Source organism: Podarcis tiliguerta (genome assembly GCF_965153285.1).
Source record: "Podarcis tiliguerta genome assembly, chromosome: 6".
Lineage (NCBI taxonomy): Eukaryota > Metazoa > Chordata > Lepidosauria > Squamata > Lacertidae > Podarcis > Podarcis tiliguerta.
In genome coordinates, this window is record NC_139539.1 from 46769738 (window position 1) to 46794695 (window position 24958).

Sequence of the window (24958 nt, forward strand, 5' to 3'; positions counted from 1 at the left end):
AAACCCCAGAGAACCTTCTCCCAGCCACCATAGACATTACTGAGCTGGATGGGCCAATAGTCTTACTCAGTGGCGTAGCGTGGGTTGTCAGCACCCGGGGCAAGGCAAGTAATTTGCGCCCCCTAACCCAGGGCAAGGCAAGTAATTTGCGCCCCCCCCCGCTGCACTGTCCCTCCCCCAGATAGTCCCTCGCTCTCTCTCCGCACCGCACCGCACGCCTGGCACCCTCCCCTCCACAGTGGGCGGCGACCCGGCGGCTCGGATCGGATTCGCACAGCCAGCACTGCAGTGAGAGAGAGTGAGTGAGCCAGGTAGGGGCAGAGAGCTGAGAGTGCGAGAGCGCCCCCCCCCCGATGTTGCGCCCGGTGCGGCTGGCCCCCCTGCACCCCCCACGCTACGCCACTAGTCTTACTCAGTACAAGGCAGCTGCCTATATTTGTGCCAGAAGCCAGAGTCCCTGTGGGAAAGCCCCCCCCCCCAATTGCTCAGTCAGTAGAGCATGGGTAGGCACACTAAGGCCCGAGGGCTGGATCTGGCCCAATCGCCTTCTAAATCTGGCCCGCGGCCTCATGTTTTTACATGAGTAAAATGTGTCCTTTTATTTAAAATTCATCTCTGGGTTATTTGTGGGGCATAGGAATTCGTTCATTATGTTTTTTTCAAAATATAGTCCGCCCCCCCACAAGGTCTGAGGGACAGTGGACCGCCCCCTGCTGAAAAAGTTTGCTGACTCCTGCAGCAGAGCATGAGCCTCAATCTCTGGGTGGTGGGTTCGAGCCTCACGCTGGGCAAAAGATTTCTGCTTTGCAGGGGGTAGGACTAGATGACCCTCGGGATCCCTCTACCAACTCTACCATTCTAGGATCCCATCAGCCTCAGCCCCATGCGCATCCTTTCCCACATGCCTGAACGTAGACAAACCCTCTCACTCGCAAGACGCCGGCGGCAACTCCCTCGAGACAGCGCCACTGGGTGACGGAGAAGAAACAGAAACCCCTGCTAGACCCCGCGCAACGAAGCGATCGCCCCGTCTGGCAAACTCTCCCCGCGCGGAGTCTGGATTCCGGAGCCTTCCTACTAGCCCCAGCTTCCCTCCCCTGTGCTGGGCGCAGGAAACTGGGGAAGAAGCTCCTTCTCCCTCCCGCCGAAGCGCGGCTGGGCTGGGCTGCTGCTCCCCCGTGATTTTGTTTTTGCGAGGGGGCGGAGCTCCTTCGAAATCCCACTCCGCGGACTCCAGGAAAGAAAGAGAGAACGGGATCACCGGGGAGAGGGAGGGTCGGCGTATTTGTGTGTGCGTCTTGGTGTTGCGGGGAGAGCGCGCTCGGATTCTCTCTCCAAGCCCCGGGGTTGTTTCTCTCGCACACCGCCCACCCTCGCCTCCAGCGCCGAGGCAAAGCGAGGAGGGCGAGCCTGCTGAGCCGACGAGAGCTCCCTGCGAGCAAGATCGGACTCTCCACGCCCCGCAAGCCGGCGCCCGGGAGCCTCGTCGAGCCCCGACAGCTGCCCTCTCCGGCGTGGCCCCCATGGAGGAGGACGTTCTGGACAAACTCGAGGACATGGCGTCGGTGCGGGACTTCGACCCTCTCACCGGCAGCATTCCCGCCACCAAAGTGGAGGTCACCGTCTCCTGCAGGTAAATGGGAGGCCGCGTGGGGTCGTGTGCAAGGTGTACGCGTGTGTCGGGGTAGTGTTGCCTTTGGGGGCGCGCACAGCTCCAAGTCGAGGAAGGCGGCAAGTTTCTCCTGGCGCAGCTAGCAGCTGCTGGCAAAGATTTTCAGCGAGGGGGGGGGGGGGAGAGATGTGCGATTTGCCGCTTGCTTGCTCAAAGTTTCTACTTCTCCCCATCATTCGGCTGGGATTCTGAAAGGCCGATTGGAAAGCGTTTGGAAACTTGAGAGAAAAGGCGCGGTTGAGTTAAGGGGGAAGCACAGTCACAGAAGATAGAAATAATCCACGCACCAGTTGCCTTGTCTGAGAACTTGAGATGGTAGATGTTATTGGGGGTCTCTGTTGCACATTACCTGTTCTTGAGTAGACAGCCCATGGTCCGAATCCCAGTAGCAAGGCTATTGGTGAAGGAGGAAAGGATGCCTCAAGAATCACTGGGTCAACTTTGTAGGTGAGGCACTGCATATATCTCAAGAAGTATACTGAGCTCAGAACTCTTCACAAAAGGAGGCAGATTGTGATGGAGGTGTTTGGGCTGTTTCTTCTTGCTCTCTAGACCTGTGATAGCTGATTTTCATCCTGCTGGAACTGTGTGAAGCTGTACCTTGAGAACTGACCCACATCTCCGTGGTGGAGCCTCTGATCATCATTGAGAGCAGAGGCTCAGTTCTTGGCATCACTGGTGGTGAGGCTAGGCAAGACCACCTGCACTCTATATTGAAAGCAGTATCAAAGCACCTTAAACAGTCTAGGCTTCCCCCAAAGAATCCTGGGAACTGTAGTTTGTTTAAGGGGCTGAGAGTTGTTAGGAGACTCCTATTCCCCTCCACAAGCTACAATCCTCAAGATGGTATAATATTCAGTTCTTCTTTCCAGGGAACTGTAGCTCCAGGAGGGGATTAGGAGCCTCCTAATGACTCTTGGGATCCTTAACGGACTACACTTCCCAGGATTCCTTGGGGGAAGCCATGACTGTTTAAAGTGCTATGATACAGCTTTCAATGTATACTGTGGATGAGGTCTGGGAGAGCAGCTTCCAGGTGGAGAAGACGAGGGGTGGGGCCTCTGTGGTCCCCCAACAGTTGTTGGACTTCCAACTCCCATCAGTTTCAGCCAGTGTGGCAAGTAGTGAGTGATGACAGGAGTGGTAGTCCATCAACATCTGGAAAGCCACATGTTACCCAAGCCTGCTGTAGATCAACATCTGGAGTGATGCTAGATGGACCAGGGGCTTAACTTGGTCTCTAAGGAACCTTTTTATCAAACTGTAGCTTCCACACTGCTGCAACTGCAACAAATTAATTTAAGGAAATATCTTACCTATGTTAACTTTGTAAACCCTGGGAGAAAATTTCTCTTATTTGATAATGAAATGAACATGTATCCAGTGAGGAATAAATTCCTCTTCTACTAAGCTCCACAAATACAACATTTATATAGAACACCAAAACATGAGTGGTTTTACAATATGTAAATCTTACTGCTATATAAATATAGACAGCACCTTTAAGATTTCACACATTATTTTTGTTGTTGTTGGCAAGCTCATGCTGATCAAGGGCTGCAGGGAATTGTTCTGCACAGATGTCTAAAATTGAACTATTTTTACGCAAAACGTTTCTCAAACTATAGAATAGGGGGACTCTCCCAGGTCCTATCAACCCCAGCCAGCATGGCTAATGGTCACAGATGATGAGCATTATAGTTCAATAACATCTGGAGGACTGCATTTTATCCACCCCTGCCATAGATCCACCCTTTTAACGTTTAATGTTGCAAAATGCTGCTAGATCACTTAATATAAGACTGAAAAAGTATAGGAAGCCATTTTTGTCCATAAGCGATTAACTACCACCAAAGTCAACAGCTGGGCAATATATTTATTAGGACGAACTGAAATGGTCCTGGTTATGAACAAGCTTTTGAGTTCTGTAGCCTTCATCAGGTTGCTTGCTTTATGTGCAGGCAGATGAAAAGTTCCGCTCAATTTGAAAAGCTTGCTCGCTATTTTGAGACATTTTGCTTGGACTTAATAAGGGTATTGCCCAGCTGTGGATTTTGGAATTAATGCAAGATAGTTATGCTGTACGTACAATTGGTAGGGAGAAGGAGGTGAGCAGTTGGGGGCAGAAGGTGGGAAAGAGAAGTCACTCTGCTTTACTTAACAGATACGATAATGCGGTGTTGTGATGTGCTCCAGGTTAGCAGGGATGGGGGACCTGTGGTAATTAATAATAATAAGTTTATTATTTATACCCCATGTTGCTGTACTACAACTCCCATCAGTGCCTTCGTGATTTCCCAGAAAGCAGAGTTTTTCCCTTGTACACTGATATCCTTTGAGCAGTGTATCATTTTGGATCTTCATTTCAGCCTGGAGAAGATACAGGGTTTTCTGTGTGTTTTGTAGCTGCATATAATTAGCAGGCCTATTATGAAGGAAGCATCAGACTGAATCACATGCCGTCATGCTTTCTTAACAGTGCAATCCAAGCCAAGTGGAGTGAATGGGTTCAGTACTGAATCGGAATGGAACTTTGCATGCAGCATTCCTTCAGCCATCCATGCCCCACTTTGAGGGAGAACACACGTTTGCGCAAGGCAGCAAGGCCCCCTTAGTGTTAAACATGTTCAGATGGAAGCAGAGAGTGAGAGAAGGCCCTTTCAGGTGCTTTGCAGGTTTCAGGTTGTAGTCAGGCCTCCTGGGAAGGAGAAAATGCAGATGCTTAAAAAAATGCAGATGCTTAAAAAACAAAAACAAAATAACTGGTATATAAATTTGATGACATGAATAAAAAACAAATAAACTTTTCCAGCTGTAACTCTTGTTTGTATCGCATCATTGATGGAAACAAATCTTTGCATGCAGAATTAAGGAGAACTATCTGTAGCTCTGGATGTTTCTTTCATATATAAAATAGCCTTGCTTAGGTCATAATTTGTGATTAGATTGCTTTCTTAAAGGAGGATGAAAAGAGGCTTGTAAGTTGTAAATAACCACTCACCTGGTTACCTGTGGTGAATAGGAATTGCCTCCAGGTGACCAAGCAGGGAAACAGGCAAAGCTCTCCCTCCATTCCTTTCCTTTCCTTTCCAATAGACACAGTTATCTGTTTGTACGTTAACTAGTAAAATTGTTTCTGGTTAATTAAATTGCAAGAACAAATGAAAAGTATACCTGATTACAGTGGTTTATTTGGAAATGTCTGTAATTCACTTGTGGAATGATGCATAGAGAGTACCGGAAATTTGCTGTTTGGTGGAATGCTTCCAGGAAAATAATAGATCTAAATACCATCAGTAATGTTTAATGTCTGCACCTGAAAAGTGCCAAGTTGTGATTGGATATTAGAAAGTGCCTTATTGGGAGGCTTTACTGATATGCTCCCACTGTAACGCATCTCCTTTTATTCATCAGATGGCTTGCAGATAACTCAATTTGCAGATCAGCCTTTGGACAGTGTGAATTCATTCCAGTGAATCAGATGTGTTGGTTTCAGAGTGGTCTTGATGAAAGCTCACCGGTTTCTCAGTGGAACAAAAGATGTGGGTCGTGACATGAATCTTACTCTACTTTTCCTGCTAGAGCTAGGGGCACAACTTCCAGTGAAGTTTGTTCTTTGTATACCGCAGGGAATTTGGTTCATAAGGATAGATTCTTCCCTTTTTTTAATGATGAGGGAATGAAGAGCTTTTCAATGTTCAGTTGGGGAGAAAACCTAGCTGTTGGGTCCACTCAGCCATCGACTGACTCTTCTAGTTGGAAACACACGTGGTCTATACGTATGCTCACAATGGAATTGTGATATTTTGCTACATGCATTTGCATTCAATTTCACAGTGTGGAATTCAGGCTATAGCAGCAAGGATTAGAGCAATCTTTTGGCAAATTAACAGCAATTACATGATGCTAGAAATTCATCCAAACCCCAGCTGTTTCGCATAGCTCCTGTTTTCTGAGATTCTCATTGTGCACTCAGCATCTGGAATAACAGCCCAACAGGTGAAACCAAGGCTCCTTTATCTTTTTGCTTGTAGTGCTGAGGCCCAGAAAAAACTCTAGGCAAAGAGGGTTATACGTATATCTATAACTCCCATAGGGAAGAATCTCTTCCTCCACAATTTCCAGCAGCCTGGCATCCTGCTGGGCTATAGCTTAGAGTTCCAGGCACTGGGATTAGGTGCCTGAAGATCTAACTACAGCCCACTGTGAAGGAGGATTGCTGGATCTTTCAAAGCAGTGTGTTCTTTTCATAAGAGTTCTGTAACCACAAAGCGGTTTCTTAGCGGGCTCCTGACTAGTTGAGATCTGGTCCTTGCACTGCCAGCCACACAAAAACCCAGCAGGAGGGAGGCCAATCTGCTTCTGGGTGTATCTGGGTCAAACTATGTGAATGCAATAGACTTGCATATGTTTTAAACATGTAAAATAGCAGCCATGAGGGGGCCTGTGTAGCAGTGGGAGCATAGGAGTTGTGGAGGGGAAGTTTGATTCTCTCCCCCTTCCCATCTGGTCCCAACAACTGAAGCTGCATTATGAGGGAAGCCTCTCAACTATTGATGGGACAAAGCCCACTAAGTCAAAGGCATGCAGGAAAGAGTTAATAGTCTGGATTGTACATTTAAACTAAGGAACCTCAGTGCTTCCTAACCCAAGGAAGCTAGAGCACAAGGATCATTAACCTTTCAGCATTGATTGTGCAGAAGAGGGAAGTGGCAGCAGGGTTCTGCCCACCCCTCCAAACAACTGAAGCTATGTGATATGATGAGCACCAACCGCAGACATTCTCTCTTCCACACAACCATTAAATGGAACCCTTTTACTGAAAGATAGGCCAGCTGTAATACGTTTGTGAACCATGATCAATGCAGCAATGCATTGCTCTAAGTTAACCCATCTATCTCTCTATCTGGTATTGTCGTCTTCTGACTGACACTTGCTCTCCAAAGCGGCAGCTAGAAATCTTTCCTAGCACCTAAAATTATGGAATTCACTACCACACAGGCCCTTTGCAAGCATTTGGCCTGAACACAGGCCAGTGTGGTGTAGTGGTTAAGAGCTTCCCCGCTCGTCCACATGCAGCTGCTGGGTGACCTTGGGCCAGTCACACTTCTTTGAAGTCTCTCAGCCTCACTCACCTCACAGAGTGTTTGTTGTGGGGGAGGAAGAGAAAGGAGATTGTGAGCCGCTTTGAGACTCCTGAAGGGGAGTGAAAGGCGGGATATCAAATCCAAACTCTTCCTCTTCTTCTTCCACACAAGGGTAAAATGCGTAGAGTGGGGCAGGAATGCCATCCCTGCCCCCAATATCCCATGCATGCTGGCCCCACCCAACTTCATTCCTGTCCTTTGCATGTTTAGCACAAAGGTCTGAAGGGGGTATGTACACAGGTTCAGTTGAACGTGCTTGGAAACCTGCCCACAATGTGTTTCCAGTTGCAAGGAGGCTTCAAAGTCCATTTGTTGATCCTGTGGAGGAGCCCAGGGGACAAAGGAGATCAGTTGCCTTAGCACCGTGGAGAGCTCTTAGTGGGCAACTTGCTTTGACAAGGGTTGGAAGGAAACTGTGGCCTTCAAGCTTCTGCCTCCACTCCTAGGCTCTGCTCCCTTTTGGAGAACTAGGGATTGCAATAGTGCCAACCTTTTGTCCTGGAGAAGGGCACATTTTCTGCATCCCATGGTCTCCTGCTGGTGTGCTCCCTGTGCTGTTGGACTGGCAAAGTACTGTGGGAGACACTCAGCTACCCAGGCCCAAGAGAAAGTGTTTGTGATGGTCCTGGCCCTGCTTCTAAAGACCCTGGTGATGTTATCTAACTGGGCTCCTTCTAGCCTCGAGTTTCTGGTCTTCTAATCACCAGTATCAGGCTCAGAGCCAGGAACCTGAACTGGCTACATAGCCAGCAGCACCATAGCCTCTAACCTAGTATCTGAAGTAATGACAGATTCACCCAACATGCTTGGAAGCCCCCTTCAGACCATCCCATGCAGTGTACAAAGTTCAAGGTGGATCTGATACACCCAATGTTCATGGGCCTGTTGAGGTCAGGGCTGGCACATGTAGGGCTTCCCCCTAGAGGTTCCCTGCCCCCACCCCTGCCCAAATGCTGGGAGAGGGCTAAAATCTGGTAATAGCTGCTAGCCTAAATGGCTTTAAAGTGAGGTTGTTGTTGTTGTTGTTTAGTCGTTTAGTCATGGCTGACTCTTCGTGACCCCATGGACTAGAGCACGCCAGGCACTCCTTTCTTCCACTGCCTCCCACAGTTTGGTCAAGCTCATGTTTGTAGCTTCGAGAACACTGTCCAACCATCTTGCCCTCTGTCGTCCCCTTCTCCTTGTGCCCTCCATCTTTTCCAACATCAGGGTCTTTTCCAGGGAGTCTTCTCTTCTCATGAGGTGGCCAAAGTATTAGAGCCTCAGCTTCACGATCTGTCCTTCCAGTGATCACTCAGGGCTGATTTCCTTAAGAATGGAAAGGTTTGATCTTCTTTCAGTCCATGGGACTGTTCATGGATCACTGCTTTGTCGTGGCTTGAATAACTCAGAGAAGCTATGAGCTATGCTGTGCAGGGCCACCCAAGATGGGCAGGTCATAGTGGAGAGTTTTGACCAAACGTGATCCACCTGGAGCAGGAACCGGCAAGCCACTCCAGTATCCCTGCCAAGAAAACTCCATGGACAAAGACAACAGGCATATAAAAGTGAGGTTAGGCAAATGCATGTAGGAAAGGGCTATTGGTCACCACTAGCTATGATGGCTATATACCACCTCCAGAATCGGAAGCATCATGCCTCAATACTGGTTGGCTATAACAACAGGAGAAGGCCATTGTACTCATGTCCTGTTTGTGTGCTTCCTATAAGCATCTGGTCAACCATTCTGGAAAACAGAATACTGGACAAGATAGGCCTTTGGTCTGATGCAGCAAGTCTCCTCTGATGTGCTCAGCCACTGAGTTATGGGGCCTTCCCCATGTTGAGTTTTCTTCAACATGTCACTTCTATTCAAGAATTTCATCTCTTCTTCTTCGTTGTCGTCTTCTTCTTCAATATGCCACTTTTGTTCAAGAATTCCATCTCTTTGCTTCTAGTGATCATTACTGCTATCCTCCCTGCCCTGCATTTACACCAGATGTTACTTAAGAAGATTTGTGTGGCATTGTCTGCCTTCCAGCTCTTTGATACCAAGATAGATGCTGTCTTGTGTTACAAACTGGAATGAGCAGTTCAACGATTTTTCGTATCTGAACTCTCTCAGAGCCCCTGGGTGAATATTGTCTGGAACGGGTCTCTTATTATTCTTTAACCTATCAATTTGCTCTGAAACCTTTTCTGTTGGCACTTCCATTTGTGATGGGATTTTTTCTTTCTTTCTAGATTTAACACCTGGGGGGGGGGGAAAGAAAAAGTCAGGTGTTGGTATTTCCTTGGCGACATCCTTCATTCAGATATCTGTCATTTGTGCTGTGTAGTTTTGTGGCCCTTCTTTTCTGCAATAGGTTGCATATTTTTAATGCATTATTTTAACCATTTCCTTTTTTGTACATTTCAACGGATTTTTTTTAAAAAAAGAATTCTCTTGTTTAAGCAGTTTATTATTCGGTGTGTCAAATTGGTGATCTTTTGGTTTTCCATGTTTAGAACTCGACATCTTGGTAAACTTTTTTTTTCTTGCTACTTCCACCTTTCCTCCCATATTAATAGCTCTAACACATTTCTCTTCTACAACAGCAATGGCAAGAGTATAAAACATTGATAAGGGAGAAAAAAAATGTGCATTATGAAAATCTTTGGAAATCTTTGTTTCTCACTCTTATTGAGGGGAATAGATCGAAATTTTGGAACTTAATTCAAGGAGGTTTTGGAGACAAACCTTTTGAGTCTGTACCTCTCATAATACCTGAAATATGAGTTGCCAATTTTAGTGCCATCTTTGGAAGAAAAATAAACCCCTCTGTAATGGAGAACCCTTTGAATCTCCCTAATTGGCCACCTGTTTGCACCACTTTTAAAATGTGTGTTTTTTTTGGGGGGGGGGGTTATTGGGTTGCTGTTTTTATTTTGATTATGTATTTTGTGGTTTTATATTTTGATTTTATTCTGTGAACCTCCCCGAGACATCCAGATATAGGACAGCATATAAATTCAATAAATCATAATAAATAATAATTCTGACACTTTGGCCTGGGAAAGCACTGGGAGAAGATATCATTCCTCCTGTGATTTACCCTTTTCTCCCCTAATCATAGTTCTAACAAATGTATCAATAAAAATGCACAATGGGATTGATTAAATAATGCGCCTTCTTTATCACAAGAAATCAGACCAACCATGCCTTCGCTCTTGCAATGATATCCCGTGGAGTTTGAGCTGGAAAACAAACACACAAACAAATTAAACCACAAAAGGAACGGCTGGCCAAGATCAGCTTGGACAAAAAAAGAGAACTCCTCTTACTGTTATCAACCCAAGCTGTCAGTGTTGAAGAAGATATTTCATATAAGTGATTCCTGGTGTTAATTTATATATGATACAGCCACTTTGTGCGCCTGAGGAGGAGGGGGATATATACTACACAGTCATCTGTATATGTATATTGGCTGTTATGGTTGAATCAGCCCCAACCGGAGCTAGTGTGCATAGAGTGTTCTGAGGAGAGTCCTGTAGTTTATAAGTTTATATGTTTGTTCTGTTATGAGACAGCTTGAGTTCTTTTGGGGCACGTCACTCTCATAGAGTCATTTAACTCATACCAGTAGTGCCTGGTGAAGCCATTCAATGAGAGAAACCCCTGACTGCTATAGCAGGTCTTTCTGAGGTGGAGGAAGATTCCTGCCTACATTGGTGGCAGAAGCAGTGGGGGTTCTTTGAGCATGACGCAGACACATGGTTGCTCACCGTCTAGTTGCCCTGGCATAAGCTGTTGTTGTCCGTGAGGGAAACTAGCCAGGAGACAACCATGGGAGGCATTCAACTAGGTTTTCCTCAGAGTAGATCCACTGAAATTAATGAACATAACTATGTTAGGGCCACTGATTTCAATAGGTCTACTCTGAGTTGACCTAGTTGAAAACTGCCCAGAGGGTGGATTTCAACTAATGAGCCCTCCCTGTGCAAGGACTCAGTGGCGGAAGAAAGCCTCTTGGGTATCTGGGGCAGCGCGCCCAGGGGCAGGGCAAACCGCCCATAGGGAGGGACGGGACGGGCGTGCGCCACCCATTCCCATCCCCCTTTGTTATTTGCTTGCCTGCCTCCTTCCTGCCCTCTCCCCTGCCTGCCTGCCTGCCTCCTTCAGTTGGGAGCGCAGGGTAATGGTTCGCTGCCCGCCTATTACTCCCAACTCAGGGGGCAGGGTGATCCAGCGTGGCTGGGGGGCGCGATCCAGCGTGGCGGCCAGGCCAGGGGGGATGTGATCCGGCATGGCGGCTAGTCTGGGGGTGCAATCTGGCACGCCGGCCAGGCTGGGGGGGGTGTGCAATCTGGCCCAGCCACGATTGGGCCCGGCCGGGATTTTGTCACCCCTCCCTCAGGGATGACACCTGGGGTGGACCGCCCTCACCTTGCTCTGCCTCTGCAAGGACTTAGAATTGTAGAGTTATAAGGCAGCTCCACGTGTCATCTGCTCCAACCTCCTTCAAAGCAGGAATCAAAACTAAAGAATTCTGAGAGATGGCCATCCAACCTCTGTCTAAAAACCTCTGTTGAAGGAAAATTCACCACCTTCCACTCATGTAATGGGGCTTTCTCCCCTCCTCCCACATGTCCCCTGCACCCCCTCAGTTGTCTTGAGGACAGATTGGGAGTACAGCCTGCAGGGGGAGGAGAGGGCAGCTCACTCCATCAGGGCAAACATTTCTGCTTGCCCGATCGAAAGAGCTGCCCGGCTCTCTGTTTAATTCCTTCCGATGTGCTTGCCCTGTGCTGCCTGAACTGCCACTCAGCGACTGTGTGCATGCATGGCGCTGTCTGAGACATATCCTGCCTCTGCGGCCGCTTCTGACTGCTACTGGTAAGCAAGGGAAATCCAGCTGCCCCCCCTCCATCACGCCACTGTGGCAGTCAGCAACTCCTATTAGCTACTGGCTTCTCAGTCACAGAGGTGGTGACTGAGCTTTGGAGGAGAAATAATGTGTAAATGTAGCTGCTATCAGGTCTGGACTTGCCAGAGGCATTGTCTCCTCCGAGTTTCCCCAAAGAATGAATGCAGAAAGATGGTGGGGTTTTCTGTTTTTGTTAGCAACTCTGAGGTTTACCCAACCAACAAAGTACAGGGAAACCCCAAACTAGGTCAACACCGTCAGCTCTTTGTCTACCCCACTTTTAGTCTGAGTTTCATCTTTCCTAAAAGTCATGTGTGCCACCAGCCCCACAAAAACTCATTGGCAGGACTGGTGGAGGTGGGGAGAGGAATGGGATGATATGCCAGGAAGGAAAATACGAAGAACCTGCTGGATTGGATCAGGCCAATGGCCCCTCTGCTCCAGCACTCTGTTCTCACAGTGGCCAAAGAGATGCCATTGATGAGGGAGACACGAAGGAACCAGCCCCTGCTCTGGCTCCTGCTAGGAGATCTTCATGGCAACTAGGGAGGGGCTTGCACCTGTGAACCAGCTGAGTGGACCCCACCTCTGTCCCCTAAGAGGCACCGTCGCATGGACAGGCACGAGCAGACCCAGCCTACTCACTAGAGTGCCCACTTCCTTGCCCAATCCCATTGCACAGGGGGGGGGTGGAGAAAATGGACAGAGAAATGTTTTAGTCCCCCTCTCCCAACACAAGAACGCATGGGCGTCCAGTGAAGCTGAAAATTGGAAGACTCAGAAGAGATGAAAGAAAGTGCCTCTTCAGACAGTGCATAATTAAACTAGGGAACTCGCTCAAATTGGAGGCAGCGATGGCCTCCAGCTTGGTTGGCTTGAATGAATTCATGGAGGAGAAGGCTATCCATCGCTGCTAGCCAGAATGGCTACGCTCTGCCTCCAGGGTTGGAGGCAGTGATGCTTCTGAATGCCAGTTGCTGGAAGCCAGCAAAGGGAGTGGAGAGGGCTCTTGTGCTCAGGTCCTGCTTGCTGGTTTCCCAGAGGTATCTGGGTGACCCCCATGACAACAGGATGCCTGGCCTGGCCCAGCAGACACTCCTCATGTTCTTATGTACAAGAACTACAACTCCCATCAGCCCTGGCCATTGGCCTTGCTGGGCGTTGGTGTCTACCTGGAGGGCCAAAGTTTTCCTTATTCCTCTTCTGGTGATTAAACCCATTCCAGAGGCCAGCACCACTTAGATCCTCTCCCTGCAACCGTCCCTACGCACAAGGGAAGGAAAAGAGCAGAGCAGATTATAAAAGGAGTCAGGATGATTGCATGCAGCTGCGAAAGAAAGAATATTCCAATATTTCAGTAATACAATAAGAGCAAGGAACCCAGCAGAGCTACGCTGTGAATGTAAATTCAAATCTATAATATATAATGCACAAGGATAATAGATTACAATGATAAATCACATTTGATTTGGGGAGCCAGCTGGAAGCCCAAAGTAACAACTCACTCCTGTAGCAGCCTGTGATCTCAGTGCTTGACCTTTGGCATATGCAAATGAAGAAGCCAGCTGTTTGGGGGGGGGGGAAATCTCATTTTTCTCCTCAAAGCTTGGATATTTTGAAGCTATTTCACTGCTTCCAGCTCCATATTTTACTAAATTTGACCTTCTGTTTTCTCCTTGCAAATGGAAAAGCTCACTCCAGAGTGTCGGGGGAAGGGCTCTAATGTTTCAACAGAGCTTTCATGAGGGATCAGATTCACTAAATCAGTGTATTTCATCCCCACAAATCACAGAAGGATTCCAAGGTCAGCATGGCTGACCCTCCACCCATCTACAGATGTGGACCATAAGTTCACCCTCTGTGCGATTAGAGTTGGGCAACAGAAGAGTGAAGACGAGCCCTTTAACCCCACAGGTCATGGCCTGGGGATTTTGCAGTGTGCAAGGACTCTGATGAAGATGAGGTTCAAACTGTTTCGGAGGCTAGGGCTTCTCCAGGTCAAGAAAGCACAACCCTATCACCATCCCCTAAATTGTTGCTGGATTGGCAGCAGTGGCTCAGCTGCAGTGTCTGTGAAGCCCCGACTTTCCCACCGCCTTGCCCTGCCTTGGCCCCATCCAAGTGAGCAAAGCTGACGCCATCCCAACACACATGCTGCTAGTGTGTTAGGAGCCACTGACCTAGTGAGGAACCTTCTCGCATAGACTCCCTGCCGATTTAGAGCCCTGGAAACTCCAGCTTCCAAGTCGTGTGGGGATCCTGTGTGAGTGCAGCAGGTTGCATAATTAAATGATGTCACTATGGCCACAACTTTAGATGACTTCGAAGTGCATTAGAAACATTCAAGGGAGATACAGGTCAGTGACAATTTAATCCTGGGCATGTTTACTTTTAAATCTCACTGCACTTACTGTGGATGAGGTCAAACAATCAGCGACTGAATCCAGTCAAGATAGAGGTAAGGGGGGCGGTAGATGGTCCTAATGCTCTAGATGGGGGCTGTCTTACCTGTGATACAGTAGCAATTGCTCCATCAGATCAGGCCCAGAGTCTATGATTGCTCTCACAGTCCCCTTTGCCTTTTGGTAGGCAGGTGTCAAGGGTTATCAGGAGCTATTTTTCCACCATGCCTGCTACTACACAGCTTTAAGTTAAGAGATAGCAATATTGGATACAGTGGTACCTCGGGTTAAGTACTTAATTTGTTCCAGAGGTCCGTACTTAACCTGAAACTGTTCTTAACCTGAAGCACCACTTTAACTAATGGGGCCTCCTGCCGCCACCGCACTGTCGGAGCACGATTTCTGTTCTCACCCTGAAGCAAAGTTCTTAACCCGAGGTACTATTTCTGGGTTAGCGGAGTTTGTAACCTGAAGCGTATGTAAACTGAGGTACCACTGTATATCTATTTACGAAGGCTGTGCCTCTTGATGGAGTAGTGAAAGAGAGATATCTGCATTCATCCAAATTGGCATAACTTCTGAGATCGACTGCTGTAATGAGTTCTGTACAAGACCTGCCTCCTGTCAGATTTAGGGATGCAGAAACATATTCAGATTGATTGTCTGCAGCTGCACTGGCTGCCAATTAGGTTCTGAGCCCAAATCATGGTTCTGGTTCTTAACTTTTCAAGTCCTTTGTGGCCTGGCCTGAAATGCACATCTTAGAAACCTATGACCCCTACAGCTCTTTAGGATCTGCAGGACCTTTATGACAAATTGCCCCAAGGCTGTGGAATAACCTCCCAGAAGAGGGTCACCAGTTGTTTCTTAGTTGTTTCTCCCTGTTGGCTTTTCAGAAAAGATGAAGAGTTATCTTTTCCAAAAAGCCTTTGGCTCTAAAGCTTTGTACTGCTGCTGCTGCAGTTTTCTGGCTTAAAAGAAAGAACGAATGGGAAGTTTTGGTATATGTTTTCACTGCATTTCTATGGTTTGGGTTATTATTGTACATCTCTTCAGGCCTGGGAAAGGTAATGAGAGGCAGTATGGTGTAATGGTTAGAGTGTTGGACTCGGTAAGGTAAAAACGGTAAAGGACCACTGGATGGTTAAGTGCAGTCAAAGGTGACTATGGGATGTGGTGCTCATCTTGCTTTCAGGCTGAGGGAGTCGGCGTTTGTCCACAGACAACTTTCCGGGTCATGTGGCCAGCATGACTAAACCACTTCTTGTGTGATGGAACACTGTGACAGAAACCAGAGCACACGGAAACACCATTTACATTCCCGCCATAGTGGTACCTATTTATCTACTTGTACTGGCATGCTTTCGAACTGCTAGGTTGGCAGGAGCTGGGACAGAGCAATGGGAGCTCACCCCATCGCGGGGATTTGAACCGCCGACCTTCTGATCGGCCAGCCCAAGAGGCTCAGTGGTTTAGACCACATCACCACCTGCATATATGGCCTGGCAGACCAGGGTTAAATCCCTACTCAACCAGACATTGATGGGATGGCTGCACAAATGCCATGAAGATTCTATTAGATCTTGGCAAATCCCAGGGGTGCACTGCAGGGATGGGGAAGGACCACAGACCCAATAATTCTAGCCTCTAATGTAAAGGAGGAATGCTATTGTAGTATTTTTGTGTTGCTTAATTCAAGTCTGCAACATGCCCTGCCCATTTCTGCAGTCAGCACATGCTACCAGCTTCAGCACACAGCAAGAGACTCGCTGCTTGTCTATGCAGCCATCAGGATGACTGATGGAAGAGCGACTGGCTTCCTGCTGTCAGCACAGGACCATCGATCCCAAAGGGGGAAAGTACTTAGCTTTTCCACAGGCGCTTCCCGCCCTTAAATTCCAGCATGATTCCCTTCTGCCTCTCTCTACTTTACTCGCTTCATCCTCCTTAATTAATCTTCCTTCCCAGGACTCGTTTCAGTGAGGCACAGCAGAGCATCCCTGCCACCTCTATTTACGGCGACACCACAGCTGTGTCTGCAGCTGCAATTGGGATGGTAGCTCTGTCATGGGATAAGCTGGGTAATGGCAGAACATCTCCATCATTTCAAGAGGGGCAAAGTGGCCCAGAGTAACCCACACCTTGTAGCCTCGCTGGCAGACAAGACTGGTGCTGCGTCCTTGCAGACCCCACGAGTCAGCTCTGTGTGAGATGTGCAACCACTCTCTCCTTACAAGAGTTATTGCTTGGTTTCATTTCATAACTCCTCCTTAGGAAGCGGTTTCAACCGGCATATAGTTGGGAGACAATTAACTTGAGAGTGAGACTCTTGCGCGATTGAAAATGCAACTTCAGAAAGTGCCCTTTGTAGCGAGCCGAGGTCTTCCTTGAAACGGTACCAGAGTAAAGAGCTTGGGTCGAGGGGAGGCAGCCTCATTAACTGGAAAATCCTTGAGGGAGTAATAAGCACAGCCTCCGTCATCTTTCAAGTTGTTTGGTCTCTCTCACTACAAGGGAAGGGAGGGGGAGGCTGAGATCCCAGTGAGCCCACAGCAGGCCTGACAAATCTCCCTATCTAGGCTTCTTTCTCTCCGACTCTGGATGAAAGCAGATGGGTTTTTCACTCGATGGCGTTCTGGGTTGTGCGTTTGTGAGGGTGATTAAGGAGGAGATAGAGAGCCGTGGGTGCCGTGCCTTCGAAGTTGCGCTCTTCCAACAGCTGTAAACCAGACACCCGGATTCTGATTGATTTTCTTCTAATGCAAAGCAAATATGAAAGGGGGCAAAAGCCTAATTTCAGTGCCAGTTTTGAGCATCAGCCTTAACAAGCCTTTAAATAGGATTAAAGCATTTCTCTGATGACTCTCAGGTTTCCCTCTTGGATCTTCTTCAAGGAATATTAATCCCCCTCTATTGCACAGGGCAGCTTGTGCTGCCAAGGCAGAAAATGCAGCATAACATTTCTTCCTTAATGCTTTATTGCCATGGCTACCCCCAAGCCCCATAGAACTCCACAGCATCATGGAGGGGGTTAACAGTGAGGTTAAACTATGCATATTTCATTTCTAAAAGTCAATGGATTTGAATGACTCGTGTGGTTTCCAATTAATAGATGCAGAGATAAGACTGCCTCACTTTCTAGAAGAATATTTTTGGTGCTCTGAATGTATTTGGTGATCCCGATGAATCACCGGATTCTGACTCTCCCGGAAGAGTCGATACACTTCTTGAAAGGTGTGCAAGATAAAATGAGAGAATTGGTGTGATGTAGTAGAGGGTGTGCTGGACTTTGGCTGGGAAGAGCTGAGTTCACAATTCCTGCTGAGAAGCCTGGGGTAGCCTTGGGCCAGTCACACTGGGCCAGTCAGGCTAGTCTCCTTCACATGGTTGTTGTGAAGATAGAATATTCCATGTTTTCATGGATAGAGTTCACTTAGGTACAGGTGGCATGAATAGAATGGCCATCAATTTATTAAATAAGGAAACAATCTCAACCCCCCAACCCACCCAGCCCAGCAGAAGGTGAGGGGCAAGCAGATTGCTGCCCTAGCCTAGAGGTGTTGAAACAATCAGGCCTGGATTAAGCGCAATTCTATCATATGGTGGCTGTGGGATGGCTCAGCCCCACCCCAGAAAGTCCCTTTGATGGGTTACTGGCAGGATTTTCACTGGCAGCACTTCTGTTTCGTAGGCAGAAGTGGGGCTCAGTGCCGAAAGAGTGAGCCTGGCATCCCTTCCTAGGTGGGGGCCACTGGGAGGCTGATGGAGGCCAGCTCTTTCAGTCTGCAGACTTCATCAAGAAAGAGCAAAATAAAACACATTGAAAGCTCCATGTAGGAGTAAACATAAAACTCAAGCTAAAACCAAAATCCAAAGTAAAAACAGGGGAGATAACATGTTAGAATGAATTTATATTGTCAAAACTCAGAACCTCCTTCACAATCACTTGAAATGGATCCCAGATATGGCATGAGCAAACAATGGTATTTATGAAGGGAAATATTCAACTAAATAATTGCATGAGGAGAATGACTTCCCATCCCCCTGTGTGCACCCAATGCCATCCTCAGATCTGCTCCAGAAGTTTGGGGGAACGCCAAGAATGGATTTTAAAGGTAATGGGGAGGGGAGGAGAAGAACATTACATTGCGCAAGAAGAAATTCTTGCACTGATGTAACCAGTGACTTAGTCCAGAGTGTGCCAAGAAACTGCTTTTGCTCTTGTTTATTATGATTGTATATTAATAGTAATAGAACTGGCCTATATACTGTGAGCAATTGCAAAATCTGGGTCGTATGTCATAGATTTGTCTGATATATTTTAGGGGAAACACAGTTTGCTACAACATAGGTTCCCTGTTTTGTACCAGCTGAGGAGCAGTCTCATAATTCTTCCTCCTCCCATCTGTGTCTTTGAATTCCCAGGTGTTGATGGATGGCCACTTTGCTTTAGTAAGTGGCAAATACAGTGGCACCTCGGCTTACAGACGCTTCAGGTTACAGACTCTGCTAACCCAGAAATAGTACCTCGGGTTAAGAACTTTGCTTCAGGATGAGAACAGAAATCGCACGGCGGTGGCAGCGGGAGGCCCCATTAGCTGAAGTGGTACCTCAGGTTAAGAACAGTTTCAGGTTAAGAATGGACCTCCAGAAAGAATTAAGTTCTTAACCCAAACTACCAATGTAAATTAATATTACATTTTGCTGCTGCTGCTGTTACTGGATCAGGTGAAATTGGGAGCTCTGTCTGGATCTGTTCAGCCTGGCTTCACTTTCAAAGAGAAAAGAAGACCTGGGATTCTAAGGACTTCCCCCCTTCCCCCCCTGTTGGCTGAAGATTGCTTTTATTTTGCTTAGATGTACAAGACTGGTGTTCCTTCCTCCTTAGTCATATACAGATTACTTTACCCTCAAAACTCTCCCTCCTCAAGTTATGTGCATATACACTCCAGTAGATCTTGTAGAAGTGTTAATTTCTGCAGCACTAAATCAAGCACAAATTAATGTTCAGTGTGTGGTATTAACAGTCTCTCCTCTCGTTAGACTACAGTTCTTACCTTGTAGAACGTCATTTATCTCTTGCGATTTGCATAGCTAGCTGCCCTTTATCAGGTTAGCCCATTGATCCTTCTGGCTCTCTATGTCTACATAGACATTGACTGGTAGCAGCTCTTCACCATTGCAGACAGGAGGTCTCCACAGGGCTGGAATCAGAGGCTAAGCATGTTATTTTACCACTGAGCTGTAGCCCATTTCCAATTACTTCTTGCTGCCTTTCCCAGATGCACAGGGAGAAATCCAGCAGCTCCTTCTTGGTGCAGTAATGAAGGGACATGTAGAAGCCTACAAAATCCACTTTTCCCACTTGAAATTCTGACTTAGCACAGCAATAAACCTGGCATTGGTATTACCTCTGTTTCCATCTGAAGCTGGCATTTCTGCACTGTTTCTTTACTCCCTGTGGGACTAAATGGCAGGACTTGGTTGCAGTTATGAGAGTACCCCCAGCCAAGAGGAGACATAGAGCTCTGTCACATGTGGGACACATGACACATGCACAAGCAGAAAACAATTGACTTTGGCTTCCGAGCAACACATCAGCAGCAGCATCAAAATTTCTATACCACCCTTCATCCTAGAACTAATCCAAAACTAATATAAAGTTGGTGCCTGGTGGTCCTCACTAGGGAGAGTGTCCACAGCTGGCAGAGCCGCCACTACTGAAAATGCCCTCTTTTTGTCACAATCCTCTGAATCTCCCTCAGAGCAGGTACCCAGAGGCACTGGTGCCATCTCCAAGGCCCCCACAAAATTTTCACTGTGGTTGTCTGGCGTCCACCTGCCACCACCACTGCCTTACCTCCCTCTCTCTGGGGCTGTGGCAGTGACTGGGCTGGGGTCTTTGCCTCCACCATCTTCATGAGACATGGACACCCATGTTCTACTGCCCCACCCCCACTGCCTCTGCAGAAGCATGTTCCCAACAGAGGCCCCTTGGTGGAGGCCTTGGCCCAGTCACCACTATGGCACTGGAGAATGGCAGCAGCGGACAGAGGTCAAGCAGTGTGTGCCGCTGGTCACCCACAGTCTGGGGCCAAAGTTGGCTCCTCTACCTGGAGAAGGGTCTCAGATGTTGATCTAAGGGTATGGACAGGTTCCTGTCAACAGAGGCATTCCATAAAGTATTAGGACATTAATTTGAGATGTGTCTTTCCCCATGCATTAGACACTATAGTAAGACAAGTTACAGTGAGACAAATATTATTTCCCAAGTATAAATGTTAAGTGAGACTGGCATTGACCAGCTGTAGTGCTTTTGCCCAATGCATTTTGTACCAGATTTTACAAAAGAAGGCAACTCTGGTAGCTGGGTCTTAGCTTATTTTCTAACTTTACACATGGAACCATGAGTTGTTGTTTGGGGTGAAAAAAATGACAGGGAGAGGATATCCAGAGTGAATAATGAAGCAATTAAAAAGTCTAGCAAAGTTGAAGCCCTTTGGAAATGTGGAAAGTAACTGGAGAGAATTAAAACAGCCTTTCTCCTGCAGTTGGTGACAGAGAACAGAAGATCATCACAAGGTACTTTGTTTATGACAAAAGCTGATGCCTTCGATGGGCTTAATTGTCTGGAGTTAACCCAGGAGAAGGAGGCAATTATGTACCTTGTATTACAGAGGGTTGAACAGAACTGCATGGAACGTGGAAACAAATTATACTGGAGAGACATTTTCAGCCATGTCATCATATTTAGGGTGACTTTCTCACCCTTTGTAAAGTGCAAAGGCAAGAGGGAAGCAGAGGAAAAAGTTTTGCAGCAGGAAGTGCTGATAGCGTAGGGGGATGCAAACAGAGTTATGAGTCTGAGAAAATTAAAGAGCTCATTAGAGGCCCTCGTGTTATTGCATAGTTCTTATGAGAAGTGCATAGCAAAAGTTCCTCTGATGCAGTGCTTCCAAGGCAGGCGTTAATGCAACATTATTGCACCTACAACAGGAGATTGGAAGTTGGGCAATGTCCAGCAACTTGAGTGTGTGGGCAGCCCCCTCTAATATTTTATTGGGGGGGGGTGAAGGAGTTGCCCTGGGCCCCTAGGAGTTGAGGGTGATAAATGTGTTGAGCAGTTCTATGCACACTTACAGAGGAGGCAAGCCCCATGGAAGTAAGAGAGATTTATGTTTGAGTAAATTTGCAAAGGATTGGGTTGTAAATCAATCACCGGCACATTATAGTGATGAATTATGTTCCGCTGAAATGGATTTAGGCTTTCTTTTGCAAATAGCCTTCTACATATTGAAATACACTGGCAGTCAGTATGACCACAAACCGCAACACAAAGAGAAAATGGGCTGGCTCTCCCTTGCAGCAGAGTTTATTTTTTACCTCATCACATTATATAGTTTGCTGATAGTGGTTATGATTCCTCCCTGACAAAAGCTTGGTCTCTTTGGCAGCTGCATGGCATAATTTCCTTATTCTGTTTTCTCCATGATGGGAAAGAATCTTGAATTTCAACCTGGCCTGCAGGTTTCAAGGGGCACAGGAGCCCTGCCAGTGAAAAGATGGCAAGCCCATTTGCAGCATGCCGGTGCTTTGAAGTGGAATCATTTTGTTTATATTCAACCCCCTGAGAAGTTGAGAGCGGGCACTTTAGTTTCACAACATGCTTGCATGAAGTAGTTTGTGCCGGTAAATGTTGCAGCGTGGAGTGTTTCTCTTCAGGATCCTAGCCAGCTATGCCCTTTCCCATGATAATCCATTCCACTCCCTGCTCCCTTTTCCATTCCTCCCTTCCAGCAGTCAATCAGTGTTCTGTGCCCACTGAGCTGCCTTACTGAGCTGCCTTTATCTCAACCACGCACTCAAGGTTTTTCTGAAGGTTTTGTTTCGGTGGGGGGTAATTCTGCAAAGCAGAGACATCACCTTGCTAACAAAAGTCTGTATAGTTAAAGCTATGGTTTTCCTAGTAATGATGTATGGCAGTGAGAGCTGGACCATAAAGAAGGCTGATCGCTGAAGAATTGATGCTTTTGAATTATGGTGCTGGAGGAGACTCTTGAGAGTCCCATGGACTGCAAGAAGATCAAACCTATCCATTCTGAAGGAAATCAGCCCTGAGGGCTCACTGGAAGGACAGATCGTGAAGCTGAGGCTCCAGTACTTTGGCCACCTCATGAGAAGAGAAGACTCCCTGGAAAAGACCCTGATGTTGGGAAAGATTGAGGGCACAAGGAGAAGGGGACGACAGAGGACAAGATGGTTGGACAGTGTTCTCGAAGCTACCAGCATGAGTTTGACCAAACTGCAGGAGGCAGTGGAAGACAGGAGTGCCTGGCGTGCTCTGGTCCATGGGGTCACGAAGAGTCGGACATGACTAAACACTAAACAACAACAACAACAACAGTTCTGCAAACCTTAAGTTTCCTCTGGTCTGCCAAGCATCCACACTCTGAGAACATATCTGTGACATCTGGTAACTTGCTCAACACCACCCACCTCCAAATTTCAAGCCACTCCACACCACACTGAGTCTGGAAAGCACAGCATTGTATTGCTCTTCTGGCAGTGAAGCATCGTTGTGAACAGGACGTGTATTTGTCTGGGAGAAAAGGCAGGAACAGAAAGGCAGAAGTGGGAGGAGAGAGAGAATGAAAGGGCTGCAGTAACACACACACACACACACACACACACACACACACAGAGGGGGGGGGAATTGGGGTGGTGGTGGGGAGAGATTGCTGGGAGATACAGTGGAAAAGAGAGAAGGATGGTGACAGACAGGTGACTTACTTCCAAGATAGAGATATACAGAAGAGAGCATGAGAGAGAAAAAGAGGCAACGTGGAGAGTGTGCATCAGAGAGGGAGGGGCATTCACAAGAAAGATTCTTCCACTGTCCGGCGTTTAGGTAGCCAGTACGAGGAGTGTTTGGATATTGGAATTTACCAGCCAAAACATTGGCTTCAGGCTCCCAGTCTGTTTCACAAGCACAGGGTGAGATTCCCCTGCATGCTGCAACTTCCTTACAGATAGCTTTTCAGATATTTTCCAATAATAAAAAAGACTTGCCTCGCCTTGTTTTGAGTTTTCTTCCAGGCGTTGAAGAGCTGCTTACTTTGTTGGAAGATTCAGGACAGCTCTTCACAATTTCGGACCACAAGTTTGACATGAATCAACAGTGTGACTATATGTAATAGTCCCGCTCTAGTCTGTCTTGGTCAGACCACACCTGGAATACTGTGTCTAATTCTGGGCGCCACAATTTAAGAAGGATATTGACAAGCTGGAATGTTGGTAGAGGAGGGCGACCAAGATGATCAAGGGTCTGGAAACCAAGCCTTATGATTGAGGGAGTTGGATATGGTTGAGGGAGTTGGAGATGGTGGTTCCCTCACTGCGAAAAGCCAAGTTACAGGGAACCAGGGAGAGGGCCTTCTTGGTAGTGGCACCCTCCCTGTGGAACGTTCTCCCACCAGATGTCAAAGAGAACAACAGCTACCAGACTTTTAGAAGACACCTGAAGGCAGCCCTGTTCATGGAAGCTTTTAATGTTTGATGTATTTCAGTATTTTAATATTTTTTTGGAAGCCGCCCAGAGTGGCTGGGGAAGCCCAGCCAGATGGGCAGGGTATAAATAATAAATTGTTGTTGTTGTTGTTATTGGACCTGAGCCAATGGATTTAAGAAAACAGATTCCAAATGAACTTCAGGAATAACTTTCTGATGGTAGGAGCTGTGTGACAATGGACTGGATTCCCCCAGAAGGTGGTAGACTCTCCTTCCTTGGAGGTTGTTAAGCAGAGGTTGGATGGCCATCTGTCATGGATGCTTTAGTTGAGATTCCTGCATTGCAAGGGGGTGGACCAGATGATCCCTGGGATCCCTTCCAACTCTACAATTTTATGATTCTAATGGAATATAAAAGCATAATGCATAATGAACAGAAACATGAAAATAATTATGATAAATTACATCATTAACAGTGTCACAAAAATGACATACCTGCCAGCCTCTAAAACCCTAACAAAAATGTGCTTCTTTCAAAGTGAATATTGAAATTAGGGAACATCCAGTACTGACCTGCACATTATTTGTTTAAAGAATGAAAATTGTTATGCACTAGTGCCTTTTTAAAATGTATGCCTTCCCACCCCCCAGATATAACTCAGCTGTGTTCTCTGTGTGCTTATTAAGTGAATTTATAAACTCAAGGTTGGATATCTGCAAAATCCATGGGGTATGTGTTGGCTTACATATGTGGCAGCATCATAGCTACTGGGGTTGTTTAGGGTGAACAAAGGGTGTTTCCTAGTAGTGTCAAGAGGGGACATCCAGGCTCCGGTAGCGGACAGTGCAGTGGGGCAAAGGCTCTTACCTGACCTCCCAGCAGACGAGTTGCTGCTTCTGGGAGGAGAGAGGCAGTGGTGAGGGCAGTGCAGTGCAGTGCAAATGCACCAGTGCAGTCAATCTATTTCTGCTTGTGGTGTGTTTGCACCGCACCATGCCAATCACTGTCTAATCCTGGTAAGCAGCAGTGACTTGTCTGTCAGGTTAGGAGGCCAGGTTAGCATCTCTGTCACGCTACACTGTACACTATTGCCAGGCTCCTTAGCCTTAACCATCTAAATTTTCTTCCTCCAGTGACTTCAGCAATGAGGCTTTGTGCATGACTGTACTTCTGTGGACTTTAAATCCTTGGAAAGCTGATGTCCCCAAAACTCATAACTTATTTTTCTCATTGTTTCTTTCATGAGTAATTTTGGGTTACATACACAAATAGCTGATTGAAAGATAATTCCGTAATCACAAAGTTCTAAAAACCTAGGCTCTGTTGCCTTTTCAGCGACCTAG

The 24958-nt window shown here is 47.0% G+C and overlaps 1 protein-coding gene across 4 annotated transcripts in view; it reads left to right on the plus strand.

Annotated features, from left to right (window-relative positions):
• The first annotated feature begins 1054 nt into the window (after positions 1 to 1054).
• CPNE5 (copine 5) overlaps positions 1055 to 24958 on the plus strand; it is a 129314-nt gene continuing 105410 nt past the window's right edge. For 3 of the 4 annotated variants that reach the window (XR_014512561.1, XR_014512562.1, XM_083445764.1), the window contains exon 1: positions 1055 to 1633. Coding sequence is in view for 2 of the 4 variants with exons in the window: in XM_083445764.1 (XP_083301890.1) it covers positions 1524 to 1633 (110 nt within the window). In the remaining 2 variants the exon portion in view is untranslated. The remainder of the gene's footprint in view (positions 1634 to 24958) is intronic. The other variant, XM_083445763.1, reaches the window with a different exon arrangement.